The 16,767-nt window shown below is 46.0% G+C and overlaps 1 protein-coding gene and 1 long non-coding RNA gene across 6 annotated transcripts; one reads left to right on the top strand and one right to left on the bottom strand.

Moving 5' to 3' along the window:
• Positions 1 to 906: 906 nt before the first annotated feature.
• On the bottom strand, positions 907 to 14,485 carry LOC128311137 (uncharacterized). Its single transcript, XR_008289155.1, has 2 exons — positions 13,817 to 14,485; positions 907 to 1,772 (listed from the first exon to the last, which is right to left on the bottom strand). It is a non-coding gene; the product is annotated as an uncharacterized LOC128311137 (long non-coding RNA).
• On the top strand, positions 4,855 to 14,504 carry DEFB121 (defensin beta 121). Of its 5 annotated transcripts, XM_053200118.1 has the most exons (4): positions 4,860 to 6,719; positions 12,364 to 12,433; positions 13,703 to 14,011; positions 14,143 to 14,504. In XM_053200118.1, exons 2-3 carry the CDS (start codon positions 12,370 to 12,372, stop codon positions 13,858 to 13,860), a joined length of 222 nt encoding a protein of 73 aa, XP_053056093.1. In that variant the 5' UTR covers positions 4,860 to 6,719; positions 12,364 to 12,369; the 3' UTR covers positions 13,861 to 14,011; positions 14,143 to 14,504. The 5 variants fall into 5 exon arrangements, with proteins under 5 accessions (XP_053056091.1, XP_053056093.1, XP_053056094.1 ...); XM_053200116.1 differs by lacking the exon at positions 12,364 to 12,433 and having other exon boundaries at positions 4,855 to 6,719; XM_053200119.1 differs by lacking the exon at positions 4,860 to 6,719 and having other exon boundaries at positions 11,035 to 12,433.
• The last annotated feature ends 2,263 nt before the right edge of the window (positions 14,505 to 16,767 follow it).

Genomic DNA, 16,767 nt, shown 5'->3' on the forward strand with positions numbered 1-16,767 from the left:
ACCCAGGCGCCCTAATTTTCGCATTTTCTTATATTTTCTCTACTGCTTTTATCTCATTTAATCTAATTTCTAGAAATTTTATCTTTGTACTTTTATTCACTAAAATTTTTTTCTTATTCTTTTTTCTTTTTATTTATTTTTTTGTTTATTTTTTATTTATTTTTATTGTTTAAAAAATATTTATTTTTTAATGTTTATTTTTTAAGAGAGAGAGAGAGTGAGAGAGAAAGAGCACAGTGGGGAAGGGGCAGAGAGGGAGGGAGACACAGAATCTGAAGCAGTCTCCAGGCTCTGAGCTGTCAGCACACAGCCCGACCCGGGGCTCAAACTCATGAACTTCGAGATCATGACCTAAGCTGAAGTTGGATGCTTAACCGACTAAGACACCTAGGCGCCCCTTTTTCCTTTTGTAAAATAATTAATTAATTACTTTTTGAGAGGGAGAGAACTCGAGTGAGCAAGGGGCAGAGAGAGAGGGAGAGAGAGAGAGTATGGAGCCTGGGGCGGGGCTTGAACTCATGAACCATGAGATCATGACCTGGGCTGAAGTCAGATGCTCAGTGGACTGCGCCACCCAGGTGTCCCTTTTTTCTTTCTTTTTAAAAATAATCCTGTTCTAGTTTCATGGTATTAATCGCTTCTCTCATTTTGATGATTTTTCCGATGACGTTGTCTCCTGCATAATCTACTTCTTTTTAGTTGCTGTTATTATTATTATTATTTTGTTGCCACCCATCCCTCTCTTCCTCCTCCTCCTCCTTCTTTTTCTGGTATGTTAGAAGCTTTCCTCATCTGGTTAGTAGTTCTTGGTTATTTGCTTATATTGTGAGTGGGCCATGACCAACTGGCTTCATTTATCAAAGAACACACAGTGCCCGTGTCTTCAGGTCTTTTTTTCCTCTTGGACTGGTCAAATCTCCCCTGGAAGAATCCTCTGCAATCTTTATGACCTGAAAGTGTGCGTTCCTCTCGAATTCATATGCTGAAATCCCAACCCCCAGTGGGATGGCGTCAGGAGGTGGGGCCTTTGGGCGGTGCTTAGAGCCCTCATGAATGGGATTCGTGTCTGTATAAGAAAAGACCCCAGAGAGCTCTCTCACCCTCTCTGCCCTGTAAAGACAGTGAGAAGAGCCTATGAATAAACCAGGAGGCAGGGCCTCACCAGACACTGAATCTGCTGGTGCCTTGATCTTGGACTTGCCAGGATCCAGAACTGGGAGAAAAAAAAAAAAATGCTTATTGTGTAAGCCACCCAGTCAATGATAGTCTGTTACAGCAGTTGAAACAGAAGCAAATACAGTGTCTGTATCTTCAGGGTTTTTTTCCTCTGGGATTGGTCAGATTTCCCTGGAAACTGTCCTCCAAAATCCTGCTCAAAATGTACAAATCTGCCTGTCAGTGTCTTCAAAGCGGAGATGGGAAAGAAGGCCAGATCTTACCCTTAAATAGGTAAAACTTCACTTAACTCTCTTCCTGTGTTCAATACGATCCCCTGCTCTCAGAGGGCGCCTTGTTGCCTCCCCGCATCCAGAGATCCACGTGTTAGACTCTTCAGATAAGAAAGTTCTCGTTTTCTGCTCAGATAAGGGAGGATTGTCAGTGTGACATGGGAGAGGAGATCTGGACTGTGCAGATTTTCAGCAACTGGGCAAGGCTGTAGGGCAAGGATGCGGGCTGGTCTCCACCTCTGGGAAGTACCACAGGCCGGTTCTGAGGCTGCCCAGCACAGAGCCTAACGTGGGGCTCTGACTCACGAACCTCGAGATCATGACCTGAGTGGAAATCGAGAGTCAGACGCGTGACTGGCTTTGTTTTTTAGAACACGGTCTGTATCACTTACAAACCTTCCCTCCTCCAGACAGTGGAAATCTGATTGCCATCCAATCAGGGCCCCCTGATTTCCTGAGTTCCTCGAGGGACTAAGAGGGGAAAGTGATGTTATCAAGATGGTGGCGTAGGTTGTTCTAAACTTCAGTCCCCTTTACGGAAAGACCAACTAGCCGCTATCCATAGACAGGACAGCACTGTGGAAATCTGAGAACTTGGGGGTAAGATTGAAGCACCCCCGGACCTCAGAAAAGGAAAAAAACATACACTCTGATGGTACCCTGCCCCCACCCCCCGCCCAAGGCCAGCACAGTGTTGCAACAAGAGGGATACCCGGGGTCTATGGTTTCTCCAGGGGGAGAAAGCGAACCTAAGGTGGGCATCCAGCTGGGCCTTGTGGGCTGCTTCCAGAGGGGCTCGCTAGGTCTTGTTTCACGGGGATCTTTGGGAGGAATCCGTACGGCTTGAGTACTGGGGATCAGATAGAGATGGAGAAGGGAGCAGGGCTTACGGCAGCCAGTACCTGCTCTCGGACTGCATTCCTGCTTGCAGCAGACCCAAGCAGAGATCTCAGCCAGCATTTCTGTCCCTATGCAGAGCCAGTGATTCCAAACGGCTAGGGAGCTCAGTTGCCAGCTCCCTGGCCAATGATGCACACTCTATGGCCTGCTCAGGCCGGGAAGCAAATTTGCAGCCCTCGCCAACTGGTGAGTATAGCCTTCGGTCCTGCTGACCAGGAGCCTGGCTGGAGACCCTGGCAGCCTGCTGCAGCCCGGCCTGAACATGGAATCCAGCCAGCGGCACCGTGTGGCCCCAGGAGACAGCCTGAGATCCCAGCGGGGCTAATTATGGAGCCCCCCCCCCCCCCCCCAGCCTGTAGCTGGGCCCAAGTGTGGAGAACACTCAGTGGCACCACCCTGTCAGGAAACGCAGCCTGAGATTTCATCCAACCAGAGGGGACTGCAGAGCCCTTGTAGTGGTTCCTCTCGACCAGGGGCCACAGCCAGCAGCCCCACCCGACCACAGAATCCAGCCGGCCACAGCATCCCTACCTCCTGACCTCAGAGAGGGTCATACTCAGCTGTGGAAGGTTGCAGGCTCTTCCTCTAAGGTCAGCAACAAGACAAAGGTGCCCGCTCTTGCTACTTACATTTAATATAGTCCTACAAGTCTTCACCAGAGCAATCTGGCAAGAAAAAGAAATGAAACGTATCCAAACTGGAAAGGAAGAAATGAAGTTTCCTCTGCAGATGACAGGATTGTGTATATAAACACGTCCTTAAAGGCTCCACCAAAAAGCTTAGGACTAATCAACAAATTTAGCAAGGTTGTAGGACACAAAACCAACAGACGAAAATCAGTTGTGTTTCTGTACCCTCACAATGAATTACCTGAAAAGGAAAGAAAGAAAGACAATCCCATTTAGGGGCGCCTGGGGGGGCTCAGTCGGTTAAGCGTCTGACTTTGGCTCAGGTCATGATCCCACGGTTCGTGGGCTCGAGCCCCGTGTCGGGCTCTGTGCTGACAGCTCAGAGCCTGGGGCCTGCTTTGGATTCTGTGTCTCCCTCTCTCTCCGCCCCTCCCCTGCTCACGCTCCGTGTCTCTCTCTCTCTCTCTCTCTCTCTCAAAAATATAAATAAAAACACTAAAAAAAAAAAAAAAAAACCCAATCCCATTTACAATAGCATCAAAAGCAATAAGATACTTCAGAAGAAATTTAACCAAGAAGGTGAAAGATCTGTATATGAAAATTACAAGACTTTGATACAAGAAATCGAAGAAAATACAAAGAAGTGGAAAGGTATTCTCGCGTTCATGGATCAGAAGACTTAGTATCGTAACTGTGTCTATACTACCCAAAGCCACCTTGGATTCTGTGCAATCCCTATCAAGATTCCAACGACATTTTTTTTTTATAGGAACAGAAAAAAAAAAAAACCAGTCCTAAAATTTGCACGGAACCACAAAAGATCCTGAATATCCAGAGCAATCCTGAGAAAGAAGAAAGCTGGAAGCGTCACACTTCCTGATTTCAAACTATATTGCAAAGCGATCTTTGGTCATCAAAATAGTATCATCCTGGCCTACAAACATGTGCCAAACATGCTGCTCAGTGCTGCTGAGCCAGTCCCGGCAGAGAGCCTCCCCTGCCCGGCCCGGCCGTGAACCCCAGAGACCCCTGTGCACAGCAGCCTTCGCTGCAGAGACTCCAGTCTTGCCTCTGCTTCCGTTCCTCATCAGGAAAAGGAGGAGCATAGTCATCCCTATCTTGCAGGGTTGCAGGGAAGATGAGGTAAACTAATATGTCTAAACCACTCAGAATAGTTTCTGGCACGAGGAAGGACACCATAAGTGGTAGCTATTATTGTAAGTGCTTTTGGCCTGTGTACCTGGCTCTCTCTCCCTCTGAAGTTAAGTCTTCACAAACAGGGGCTGATCTCACTTTCTCGGCATCCCCAGCAGGATTGTTATTTTCTTGTATCTGCTATCGTGGAAGCTCTGGTTCTCTCAAGGCTGGCTTGTACATTGTCAAAATTCAAAGACGCGGTCCTGAGTGTTTTTTTGTTTTGTTTTGGACTCATTCGCGGTAGCTGTTGGAGGGCAGAAATCAGGATGCTGGGTAAAGGTTACAGGAGGGCAAATTCTGGTTCAATAGAAATAGCCTCCTAAACAACAACAACAACAACAACAACAACAAAGAAATAGCCTCCTAAAATGACAGGAGTCCAAGCATGGAATGTGCTATCTTGACATGTACTAATTTTTCCATCACTGAAAGTGTTTTAAAAGAAAGGGGGAGGATTGGTTGGAGTGAACTTTTGCTTTCGATAACATAAGACATGAGACAGCCTCTTAGTTCTGAATTCTAAGAATCTATGCTCAAAAACTAAAAAAGAAAAAGGCTCCATATTGTTGACACCAGGGATTTTCAAGCTTCTTTTTAAAGCAGCAGAACATATTTTTCAAAAGTTGATTTATTTATTTTGATAGATAGAGAACGGGAGCAGGGGAGATGCAGAGAGAGAGGGAGAGAGACAGAATCCCAAGCAGGCTCCGCACTGTGAGTGCAGAGCCCGACGCGGGGTTTGATCTCAGGAGCTATGAGATCATGACCTCAACTAAAATCAAGAGTTGGACGCTTAACTGACTGAGCCATCCAGGTGCCCCAGCAGAAAACTTAAAAAACAAACCCTTAAATGGAAGCCAATATATCAAACAGATCAACAGAAAGATGCTCATGTTAAAATGGGAAGAGAGAAGGGAAGGACCAGATCCCTACCTTCTTAGTCTCCCTCGATTTTCTGATTTTGACCCCCAGAGCCAAGTCTAAGTTTCTTATATTTGCATTCAAGAATTTAAAGGTCTCATGGCTATCCAATCCTGCAACATTATATGGTGCATGAACTCTCAGCTATAGCCATGCAGTATTTTCCTTATTTCCAAATGGCTCCCAAGCTTTGGCAGCCACCATCGCTCTGTCCACACTGCTCCCTTACCTGGAATACCCCCTCACACCCTCCCCTCTGCCATTTCTCTGGAACCTGCCTCCCTTCAAGGCTCTGACAAGGCCCTCCATGAAACTTTGCTGACCTCCCTGGCCTTTGTTAATTGTCCCTTTTTTTGTGCTGTTCCACCCGAATATGTTTTTCTATTTTGATTCAGCACAGAGTACTTTGTATTGTTTTTATTCGTGTGGCCGTCCTGCCTGGCCACGGTGACGATACGTGTGGCTGTTGACGCTATTCAAATACTTCCGGCTCTCGGCATTCTAGGCGTACGGTAGGAGTGCATTTCTTGGCCCTCTTGTGGTTGGCCGGGGCCGTGTCGCTGTTGTAGCCAGTGAGTTAGGTCATACCCATTATTTCCAAGGTCAGGGCATGTAAAAGGCAGTTCTAAGACCCACTAGGGCTCTCTTTTTCCTCTGCCATGGTGATCAGCAGCGGTTGAGTGGCTACCAATCGGTTTGGGTTCCCAAGTGAGAAGACAGAGCAGTGTCTCCGGCCAACCCGCAAAGAACGTGCAGCGTGAGCGAAAAGTAAACCTTTGTTCTCACAAGCCACCAAGAGTCTTTTGATGTTGTTGTTGCTGTTACTACATCGTAATCTAGTTTATCCTAATACAGTTGGTTATTAGGGGCCACTATCCTATACTGTTTTGTATTTCTGGTGCCCAACAGAGTTGGACTGCTCATAGCAGCTGCTTCATCAAGGTTTGGTTTATTTAGCAAACATTTCTTAAGCGTCTTTGGAAGTTCGTTTAAAAATGCTTGCTTTCCATTTTCCTGAAGAAGCTGTAAGCATTTTAGGGACCAGAACCCTCTTAGTTCCTCTGCCACTATGTCCAGAGGACCTTAGACTTTGGTCCATAGGAACCTTAAAATGGCCTGCGTAGGGGGACGGGGAGGGGGGCAGTTAGAGAAAGACATTCTAGGAGGGATGAAAACACGACCTGACACGGAGACAGCAGTGGTTGGTGCCTGGGAAAGAAGACAAAATGATATGACGCCTTGAGAGAAAGAGCAACTTCTGGAAAGGTTTGGGCAACACTAAGAAGTCATCCCGAGGGGCCCAAGAGAGCTAGAAACAGGGATAAACTTGGCAACGTGCTCTGATATGTCTTTCATCCTAGCTCGAACAGAGATACATTGTAGCACTCCAGACACAGAAGTGAGATCTGGCCTTGAGCCTGGATTCTGGGTAAACACTTTGCATCTTAGACTGAGACCCAAAGTTTTGAAACTTACGACCTTGATTTGAAAAACCACAGTGGGCAGAGAGGTCTCTGAATCACTGACAATCCTTGCTGAATACTGACTAGGTTAATGACGGAGGGGAGCCAGGAGAGCTTCAGGGAGGAAAGAGGTCATGAGTCAAATGCTCCAAGAAGTCAAGGTAGGTGAGAATTCACGGTAAATAACAACAGCTACCAGTCACCAGGGCTTTCCTGTGTGCCAGACATTGCTCTATGTGCTTCACAAGTAGTACCTTATTTAATCTTCCCAGCTAACCTCTGAGGTCCGCGGTGGTGTCTCCATATGAGAAATGACGAACTGAGGTTCAAAGCCATGAATAGGCTTGTTCAAAGCCACATGGCTGGTGGTGTCTATAAACAACAGACTATTACTGAGCCATCAAAAAGAACAAAATCTTGCCATTTCCAACCACATGGACGGAGCTGGAAGAGTACAACGCTAAGTGAAATAAATCAGTCCGAGAATGATAAATACCATGAGATTTCATGCATAGGTGGAATTTAAGAGACAAAACAAATGAGCAAAGGAGAAAAAAGCGAGAGAGAGAGAGAGACAAACCAAGAGACAGACTCTTAACTCTAGAGAACAAATTGATGGTTACCAGAGGGGAGATGGGGAGGGGATGGGTAAAACAGGTGATGGGGATTAAGAGTACACTTACATGATGAGCACCGTGTGTTGTATGGACGTGTTGAATCACTATATCATATACCTGAACCTGATATGACACTGTATGTTAACTGGAATTTAAATAAAAACTTAAAAGTCACGTGGATGATAAATGGTAAAGTGAGGATTTAAACCTGGATTTGTTTGGTTCCAAAGCTTTTTTTTTTTTAATTCCCCCACACTGGCCCTACATCCTTTCAAGTAACTTGAAGAAGAAACACCAGCATATCCACTGCCATTGCTAATTACACATGGCACCAGGAGCCAGAGAGCTGGAATGTAATAGAAAGAAAGCCAGAAGGTCTCCAAGCCTCCTGTGGCCAGTAGTTTCATCCTCTTTCCCCACCTCCCTCCAATGTCCCCACCCCCAGAGACTGCAATGAAGCAAAAATGTAGAGGGGACGCAGCCTTTTATGAGAGTCTCCTCTACTGCTGAAAACCAGTGCTGATTCTGCTAAATAATTTGTATAATGGGTTCCGGTCATTCCTTTTTAGGCCACTTATTCTGCGAATCGGCATCCACGAGAACGAACATGCAGGGTTATGGTGAAGTTCCTAATTTACATCCAAGTTAGTTAGCATACAGGGCAAGAATGATTTCAGGAATTGAATCTAGTGATTCATCCCCTATGTATAACACCCAGGGCTCATCCCAACAAGTGTCTTAATGCGCCTTGCCCATTTAGCCCATCCCCCCCCCCACCCTCAGTTTGTTCTCTATATTTAAGAGTCTCTTATGTTCTGTCCCCCTCCCCGTTTTTCATATTACTCTTGCTTCCCTTCCCTTATGTTCATGTTTTGTATCTTAAATTCCTCATATGAGTGAAGACATATGATATTCGTCTTTCTCTGACTAATTTTGCTTAGCATAATACACTCTAGTTCCATCCATGTTGTTGCAAATGGCAAGATTTCATTCTTTTTAAAAAAATTTTTTTTAATGTTTGTTTATTTTTGAGAGAGAGAGAGAGACAGAGAGATAGAGCATGAGTGGGGGAGAGAGAGAGGGGGGGACAGCATCCAAAGCAGGCTCCAGGCTCTGAGCTGTCAGCACAGAGCCTGATGAGGGGCTCAAACCCACGAACCATGAGATCATGACCTGAGCCGAAGTCAGACGCTTAACCAACTGAGCCACCCAGGTGCCCCAATTTCATTCTTTTTGATGGCCAAGTAATACTCCATTTTGTATATTATGATAAAGTTCTTTACTGCAGGAGAGGTAGATCTCGAAACAGTTTAGTGTAGGAGAAACTCTGTGTCTTTTAAAAGTTCTTTTGATGTACAAATGAAGTTCCTTCTAAACTCAGGTTTCTGCAAGAATGGGGCTCCCACGAGTTGCTCTCTACTTTCTCTCCAGTCTTTCAAGACTCTAGAAACAACCTCTCTCCTCAAGAATGGAGGGAGTTGTGCCTTTGTTTTTGCCCTGGGCCTTAGCTACCTTTTCTGGAAGGAAAGGAAATGAGTTCCAGTCCAGAGGGCTGATTTCCTCACTAGTGATCCTTAGAAGAAAGCCTCTTATCAAATAGCCCCCTTTTTAATTTCTTTTAGCTCTGTTTCAAGGATCCAGTTAATTATTCACAGCAAATTTGGCATTGTTGATTTTTTTTTTTTAAATTCTAAAGACAGTGAGAGAGAACAAGTGGGGGAGAGGGGTGGGGCAGGGAGAGAGAGAATCTTAAGCAGGCCCCATGCTCAGTGTAGAGCCCCACATGGGGGTCCATCCCACAATCCTGGGATCATGACCTGAGCCGAAATCAAGAGTTGGACACTTAACCGACTGAGCCACCCAGGCTCCTCTCAGCGTTGGTGTTATGGCTGATGCTTTTACTGATGTATTGATTTCTATCCCTACAATCAATTCCTATCCGTGTCCTGCACAAGCAACTCTTTCCATGTTTGAATATGTACCTTTTTAAAGCGTATGTATTTTGGGGGCACCTGGGTGGCTCAGTTGATTAAGTGTCCGACTTCAGCTCAGGTCATATCTCATGGTTTGTGAGTTCGAGCCTTGCATTGGGTTCTGTGCTGACCGCTTGGAGCCTGGAGCCTGCTTCGGATTCTGCGTCTACCTCTCTCTCTGTCCCTCCCCTGCTCACACTCTGTCTCTCAAAAATAAATAAAGATTAAAAATTAAAAAAAAAAAAGATTAAAAAAAGTGTATGTATTTTTATTTTACATAGTGGTTTTAGGTCATATATTTCGTTCTGTTGCTTACTTTTTAAAATTAGCACTAGTTTTTAGAGAAGTCAACTTTACTGCAATTTTAAGCATAATTTATGTATAAAATGGGCCCATTTTAAGTGTATACATTTTGATGAGTTTTGACACCTGTGTATAGAATGTTATCATCATCCTAAAAGTTCCCTATTGTCCCATCTCAGTCAATGCCCACCCCCTCCCAACAGCCCTAGGCAACTACTGATACTTTTTTGCTGTTGTTGGTGGTGGTGGTGGTTTTTTTTTTTTTTTTTTTGTCACTGTAGATTAATCTTTTCTAGAGTTTCATACAAATAGATTTATTCAGTATAGTCTCTTTTTATCTGGCTTCTTTCACTCACTTTTTAGAGTCCTGTGTACTGTGTGTAGTAACCATTAATTCTTTACTTCTGAGCAGTGTTCTATTATATGGACATACCGCCATTTATTTCTTTGCTACTTGATGGATATTTAGGTTGTTTCTACTCGTGAATAAATAAAACCGCTATGAAAATGTGTTGCGCACTATTTGGTGTAGACATAGCCCTTTCTTTATCTTGGATAAATATGTAGGAATGAAATCACCGGATTGTATGGTAAGTGTGTGTCTAAATTTTTAAGAAACCATCAAACTAAAAACAAAACAAAACAAAACAAAAACCCCATCAAACTGCTTTCCAAAGTGGTGATACAGTTATAGTGAGCACTGGTTTTCAACACTCATCCATATTTATTTGTGCACACCAAACTCTCCAGCATATGATATCCCCACGCATATTCCTTTTGGAAAAGGAGGATTTCTTTGGAACATGTACCCGGGATTGGAATTTCTGGGTCACAACAAATGCTTACACTTAATTGGACTAAGTGTCATTAGATTCCTCCCCAGAATGACTGTTTCCATCTCAAGTGTAGGAGCCAGCTTTTTAGAATTTTGGGATTCTGTTTACAAAGAACACAAAATTACAAATTCAAAACCAGGTCCCAAAGTGAATATGGGTTTAAAGTTTTTTAAATGTTTATTTACTTTTGAGAAAGAGAGAGAGTGCAAGTAGGGGAGGGGCAGAGAGAGAGGGAGACACAGAATCCAAAGCAGGCTCCAGGCTCTGAGTTGTCAGCACAGAGCCCCACGCAGGACTTGAACGCACAAACTGCAAGATCGTGACCTGAGCCGGCGTCGGACACTTAATTGACTGCAACACCCAGGCGCCCCTGACTCTGTATTTAGAATGAGCTACAAAATTACAATAGATTACTGGGATCTTTTAAGATAATCAGCCTGAAATGCCTATTTATTGATGTTTCCTAATTGCAACCTTGTTTCCCCTCCTTAGCTAGAACATTCTAGAATTCTCAGCACTCACAAGGGTCCAAGCTAGTGAGGGGCCCTGAACCTTTGAGATTCATAGTCATTCAGCCTCTGATCCACACCCCACCAGCAGTACGTGAATATTCCTCTATTCTCATTTCCCTGTCATTATTTGGCGTTATTTAGCTTTCTAACATTTGCCAGTCTGGATCCAGCCTGCTGCCTGATTTTGTATGACCCGTGAGCTAAGATTGGGTTTTACGTTTTTGAACAGTTGAAAAAAAAATAAAAAAGATAGTATTTAGTGACGTGAGAAAATTATATGAAATTCACATTTCAGTGCCTGTAAATAAAGCTTGCTTGGAACACAGCCACACCCATTTGTTTACACACTGTGGTCGCTTGTTGTGCTACAAAGGCAGAGTTGAGTAGTTGCAACAGAGACTGCATGGCCTGAGAACCCGGAAATATTTACTATCTGGGCCTTTACAAAAAAGGTCTGATGGCCCCTTGTCTAGAGCATTCGTTTTTCTTGGAGACAACTGTCTTATTCTGTATCAGAAAGGAGACATGCCTCCTGTTAATGTGCCCTTGTGTCTGCCCATTTTGAAATGATAGATCTGTCCATTACTGTGCTAAAAAGCATTTCATTTGGCTGTTTTCTGATCTGTCTGCTGGCCTTATGTATCTCTAAGCCATTACTATGTCTTCTCCCACTCCCAAACTCAGGGTCTTAACACGGCATTCTTGATCATGGCTCACGAGTCAGCGGGGAAGCTGGACTTTGGCTGGGTTGCTCTGCTTGGGGTTGGAGTAGCAGGCACAGCTTAATTTCTCACTGCAGCTCCGTGGGCAAGCCGGGGTGGCCCTGCTCCGTGAATGTCTGTCTTTGGACCACTGGGGCGCGTGCTTCTCATGGTGATGGCCGAGGTGCTAAAGGGCAGTAAAAACGGTCATCGCCTCTTAAAGTCTGGGCTCAAAACTGGCACGCTGTCACTCCTGGCCATGTGCCATTGGCTAAAAAGCAAGTCTCACAGCCCAGACAAAAGTGAAGGGACAGGGAAGTGCATTCCTCCCGGGATGAGACCTTCGAAATGGATTCAGATAGGGGTGTAAAATTGGGGTCGGTAATGCAGTCTACCATAGATTATAGGAAACACCGCAATGGGAGAAAGTGGCCTTTCCTTTGCCACCTAGGAGGATGCCACTTGTTCTCAAACACACGCTGTTAAAAGTCGGGGCTGTGGCCTTCCTCCTTATCCCACTCCACAAAGTCTGACATTTTTTAGTTTCCAGTAGTGATGGCCAGGAGAAAGAGAGAGAGAGAGAGAGAGAGAGAGAGAGAATCTGAAGCAGGCTCCAGGCTCCGAGCTGTCAGCACAGAGGCCGACTCGGGGCTTGAACTCACAAATCGAGAGGTCGTGACCTGAGCCAAAGTCGGACGCTTAACTGACTGAGCCACCCAGGCGCCCCATGCCCTTCCTTTACCATCAAAATGAATCCCCAACATATGAGACATCCTAAGATGTTCTTATTGCTGGAGAGAACCCAAGGGACACAGAAGTATCACTCCTTTTCGGTCTCACTGCCCTTTCTTTTCTTTTACCAGAACTGAATGACTAGCGAAAGCATTTTTTCCCCTTCTTGGCTCCCCAGTTACATTGCAAACGTCCTCAAAGGTAAGGCTGTGTCTTCTCTTTGTTAACGTCTCTTCCCCCTGTCCCAGCCTCCCCTGGAGGTTTAGACAAGGGTGGGGTATCCGGCGGCCATTCAACCAGTGTGGTTGATGACTTGTCTGCTTGTCTAATCGTAAGGGACTGTTCCCTTTCTGGTTCACTGATCATGGCTCTGCCATGCTCCTCGGGGCAATAAATACCGGTCTGGACTGCCCAGAATGCAGACCTCTGCGTGTCTTGCCAGCCCAGAAGCCTCTAAGCCTCCTAATCTCCCCCTGAGCCCTCAGCGTTCATGAAGCGTATTCTCCTGGTTTTGACTGTTAGCCTGCTCCTGGCCCAGGTTGCCCAAGGTAAATAGGATCTCTCCCAAGCGGGAGTGGGTCATGTTCAGGGAATTCTGGGGGCTCTAACAGCCTGGACTAGGAGAATGGCAGCCTCCTTGGAGGCCTCTGGATGATCTCTGTAGCCAGGGGAAAATTTGAGCTCTCTTGTACCAGCTGATCTTTCCAGTGCTATTACTTGACTACTCTGATCTTCTCTGGTGTACTTTGGAGAAGTGGAACATGATGATCTGGGCGGAGGGTACACGGAGGAGAGAGATGCAGGTGCGGAATATGGAGGAAATGGGCACTTTTCTAAGAACATCGGGGGGGGGGGGATTTGGATTTCGAGCTATTGTTGCCTCCATGAAAACGGTTCCTGAATTTCTGATTGAGGATTCTGATACCATTCTCAGGCAATTTTAATTTATCTGGGCCACTCTAGGCTGTGGGTCCCCCAGAGCAGCTAATTATCTAGGCTGGTTAAGACGCACAAAAAGGCCCGGGATGTTGTGGAGGAGGGAGTGTTACATTCTTGGGAGTTTTGCAAATGCCCTAGAAAACTTGCAGATGTCCAGATGGGTGTATTTCAGACTCCTGTCCCGTTTCATTGATAGGGTCAGAGAGGGGACTGAGGGCAAAGGGAAAAAGTACCTGATATTGGGTACCTGGTTACGTTGTATTATGAGGGAGACAAAACCTAGTGGGGGGGGGGAAGGCTCCTGCCTCCCCCAAAGGAGCTGGCCAGGGAGGGGAAGCTGCCTCCTGGGGAGGACTTCGGGGTTGTGACTGACGACACAAATGGGAGAAGAAAGGAAAATGGCCAATCTCCTCCCCGCACATCTCCTTATTTCCTTACTACTGTCTTCTCTGCCGGGGTGCCTTCCCCCTTCCCCAGCCCTCTGCTTTATTTCAGGATTGACCCCGTCCTCTCCTTCCTTTTTAATTTCAGCCAGGCACTGCTGGAAAAAGTTGGGAAGGTGCAGAACAACGTGTAAAGACAGTGAAGTATTCTACCTCTTATGCAATGATGAGACTAAGTGTTGTGTCAACCCCAAGCATGTACCTGTCAAAACTAGATCCTTGCCGCCAACCGGAAGCCTGGAGTAACTTCTGCAGTCTGGCCCATCTCGCCCGACTTTGAGCCCAACGTCATCGGAGCCCACGGCTCTACGAAATCATTCTCGACTGTCCCATTTGGGTCTGGTAGCTCCGCCTCATTGAACTTACAAATCAAGAACAAAGAGAGGTGTGCGTGCAGGTGAGACAGAACAGGGAAGACCAGTAGGTTAGTCTGTTTGGCACCTAGCTCCTAGCCTGCTGGCCCCCAGTTCAGCCCAGATGATGTAAATAAGGAGTGTTCATTCTACCCACTTGACTCCTGTTTTCTAGAGTCAGCACTGCCAGGAGAATTTTCTATAATGATGGAAACATCCCAGCTCCGCGGTGTCCAATATGGTAGCTGCTAGCCACGTGTGGCTATTGGCCATTTGAGATGTGGCGAGTGAGTGGGTGGAGACGCCTGTTGCATCCTTGTTTGTAATGCAAAAGGAAAACCCCAGAACATTCTAAATGCCCATTAGCCCGGAAATGAAGTATGCATACCGATGACCACTACGTCTCACTTAAAAAAGAGGATGTCAATCTACCTAACGCTGCAAGACATATTGTGGGGTGAAAAAAAGAAAGACGTCCCCCGAAATAGAAACCAAAACATCAACCAATGCTATGTTTTCTAAAGGTATGTGAGTACGTATAAAGTCAATGTGGGGGGGGGGGAAGTGGGGGGGCAGGGGGACAGTAATGCAAACATAGAGCATTTGATTTTTAAATCATTCCACAAGGACATATTACGTGATTTGTTATTTATATCCTCCCTCCCCCACCCCCCACAATCAGTAAGCTCGATGAGGACATGAAAAAAAATGTGGCTAGTGTAACAGGGGAACTGAATATTGAATCCAATCTAATCTAATCTATATAGCTAAATGTGGGTAGTGGTTATCGTGCTGGACGGTGTAGCTTTAGAGTCGAGATACAGGCTACGGCAGGTTTGGGGGGCCGAATCTCGGGGTGTTTCAGGGTAAGTCGAGGAGGCAAGCAAGAATCTGTGATGAACATGAGATCCCATTCTTAGCCCGCTGCTTCGTTTTCTCTACTTTCAGCCCAAAAGGCTGTGAATGCTCTCCCCTGATAACACCCCCAGTTCTACCCCGTTAGGGAGTCCTGGATTGTGTCTCATAGTTTTCTTCCACCTGCAGAGAGCAGGTATCAGGCCCCACGTGGGTTCCCACTTCATCTTTTTCCTTTCCTCCCAGTGGGGGCCACATGATCTTGAACTGTGGGCTAGTCTTTTTCTAAGACTGATCCCGAACTGAGACAGTGGGGATTTTCCCATTACCAGCCCCATGATTTGGGTCACGGTCTCAAGTGTTCCCAGCCCTTGCTACTTATCTGATTAATCAAAAAGGATTTGATTCTTTATTCTGACTTGGGAAGCTCTGTTCAGCATCACCTACGTACCATCCAGTCCCTTCATACACTAAAATTGGCCTCAGCCTATGGCTTGACTCAGTCATCCCCAGCACACCTTTTTTTTTTTCATGAAAACCTCCAGCCTCAGTGTCTAAGTATCACCAGACGTGTCAAACAGTTTTGAACACTGGATTCAGGATCAGAAGATCTGGGTTCAAGTCCTTGAGTCACATATCTGCTGCATGACGCTGGGCAGGCCATTTAAGCCTCTCTGTTTTATTTTCTCATCTCTAAAGTGAGGATCCATCCCACCCAAGGCACAGGGGTGTCATTGGATGAAATGAAATCACAGGTAGGAAGCACCCAGGACAGAATCTAGCACACGTTCGATTCCCAGGAAGACTTGGGATGCCCTCCCACTCTTGGGAATGAGCACTGGGTGTCATATGTAAGAGATGAATCACTGGGTTCTACTCCTGAGGCCAAGATTACACTGTATGTTAACTAACTTGAATTAAAAAAAAAAAAAAAAAGACAGGATGCCTTCCTGTTCACTTCTCATGACAGCTCTGCCATCATCGCCCCTTGAGTCTTTGGAGGGGGAGGGGCCCTGTAAGTCAAGCATATATCTCATTAAGTCAAAATTGTTCAACTGATATTGATTGAATATTCGATTAGTGTTCAATCTGTTTTCAGGGCTACCCCCTCGGCTCAGTCCCTCCTTGGCCTCCTCCCTCTTTCTCCCACCCCAGACCTCCTGCCTTGAGTTTTGCCACTGATCTTTTCGTCTCTCTGCCACGTCCGATTGTCCCACATCCTGGTGCCCAATGTCACAAGGGTTCTTTATGGAATACAGCAACGGTCCTCAACATATTTGATGATGACGCACCTTAAATTTGTCATTGGATGTAATGGCTTGAGTTCATCAGAGACCAACTTAAGCAGAAAGGACATTTCTTGCCAGGATGCTATGTAGCTCATAGAACTGATTGGAAGTCCCGACAATTGAACTGGGCTTGGTAGGACCAAGGGAAAGTGGGCAGCAGAAATAATCCTCCAGGATCCTACCAGCGGCATAGCCATCCTGGCACTGGACATCTGGAGCCTTGCCTGGACTTCTCCTACAGTGGCTTCAGACCTGCCAGGGCCACGGCTAGGGGGAGGAGGGGGAGGTGCCTAAGGTGCAACCCGTCAGGGGCCCTCAGTCTCAGGGTCATATGAGTGCCTCCTGGGCACCTCCCTCACCTCCCCCTAGTCCTGGCCTTGCCACCTGGATCCTGCACTGGATCCACTGGATCCTCCTCTGCACCACCCTCCCACCACACCTGTACTTATATTTGCTCAGAGTGTGTGTTCGTAATAGACTGTCACCCCCATGAAGACCGCGGCTGATTTATTTTCTGTATCTCAGAGCAGAATCGAGCACAAATCGAGTATTCAAGCAATATTAGTTGAAGAGTTTTGACTTAATGAGATCTCTGTTTGGCTTAAAATAGCGGGAATGGTACACGAGCATTTCCTCTTTAGGGCATAGCTTCACAT

The sequence above is a fragment of the Acinonyx jubatus genome, chromosome A3, assembly GCF_027475565.1.
Source record: "Acinonyx jubatus isolate Ajub_Pintada_27869175 chromosome A3, VMU_Ajub_asm_v1.0, whole genome shotgun sequence".
In the NCBI taxonomy this organism is placed as follows: domain Eukaryota; kingdom Metazoa; phylum Chordata; class Mammalia; order Carnivora; family Felidae; genus Acinonyx; species Acinonyx jubatus.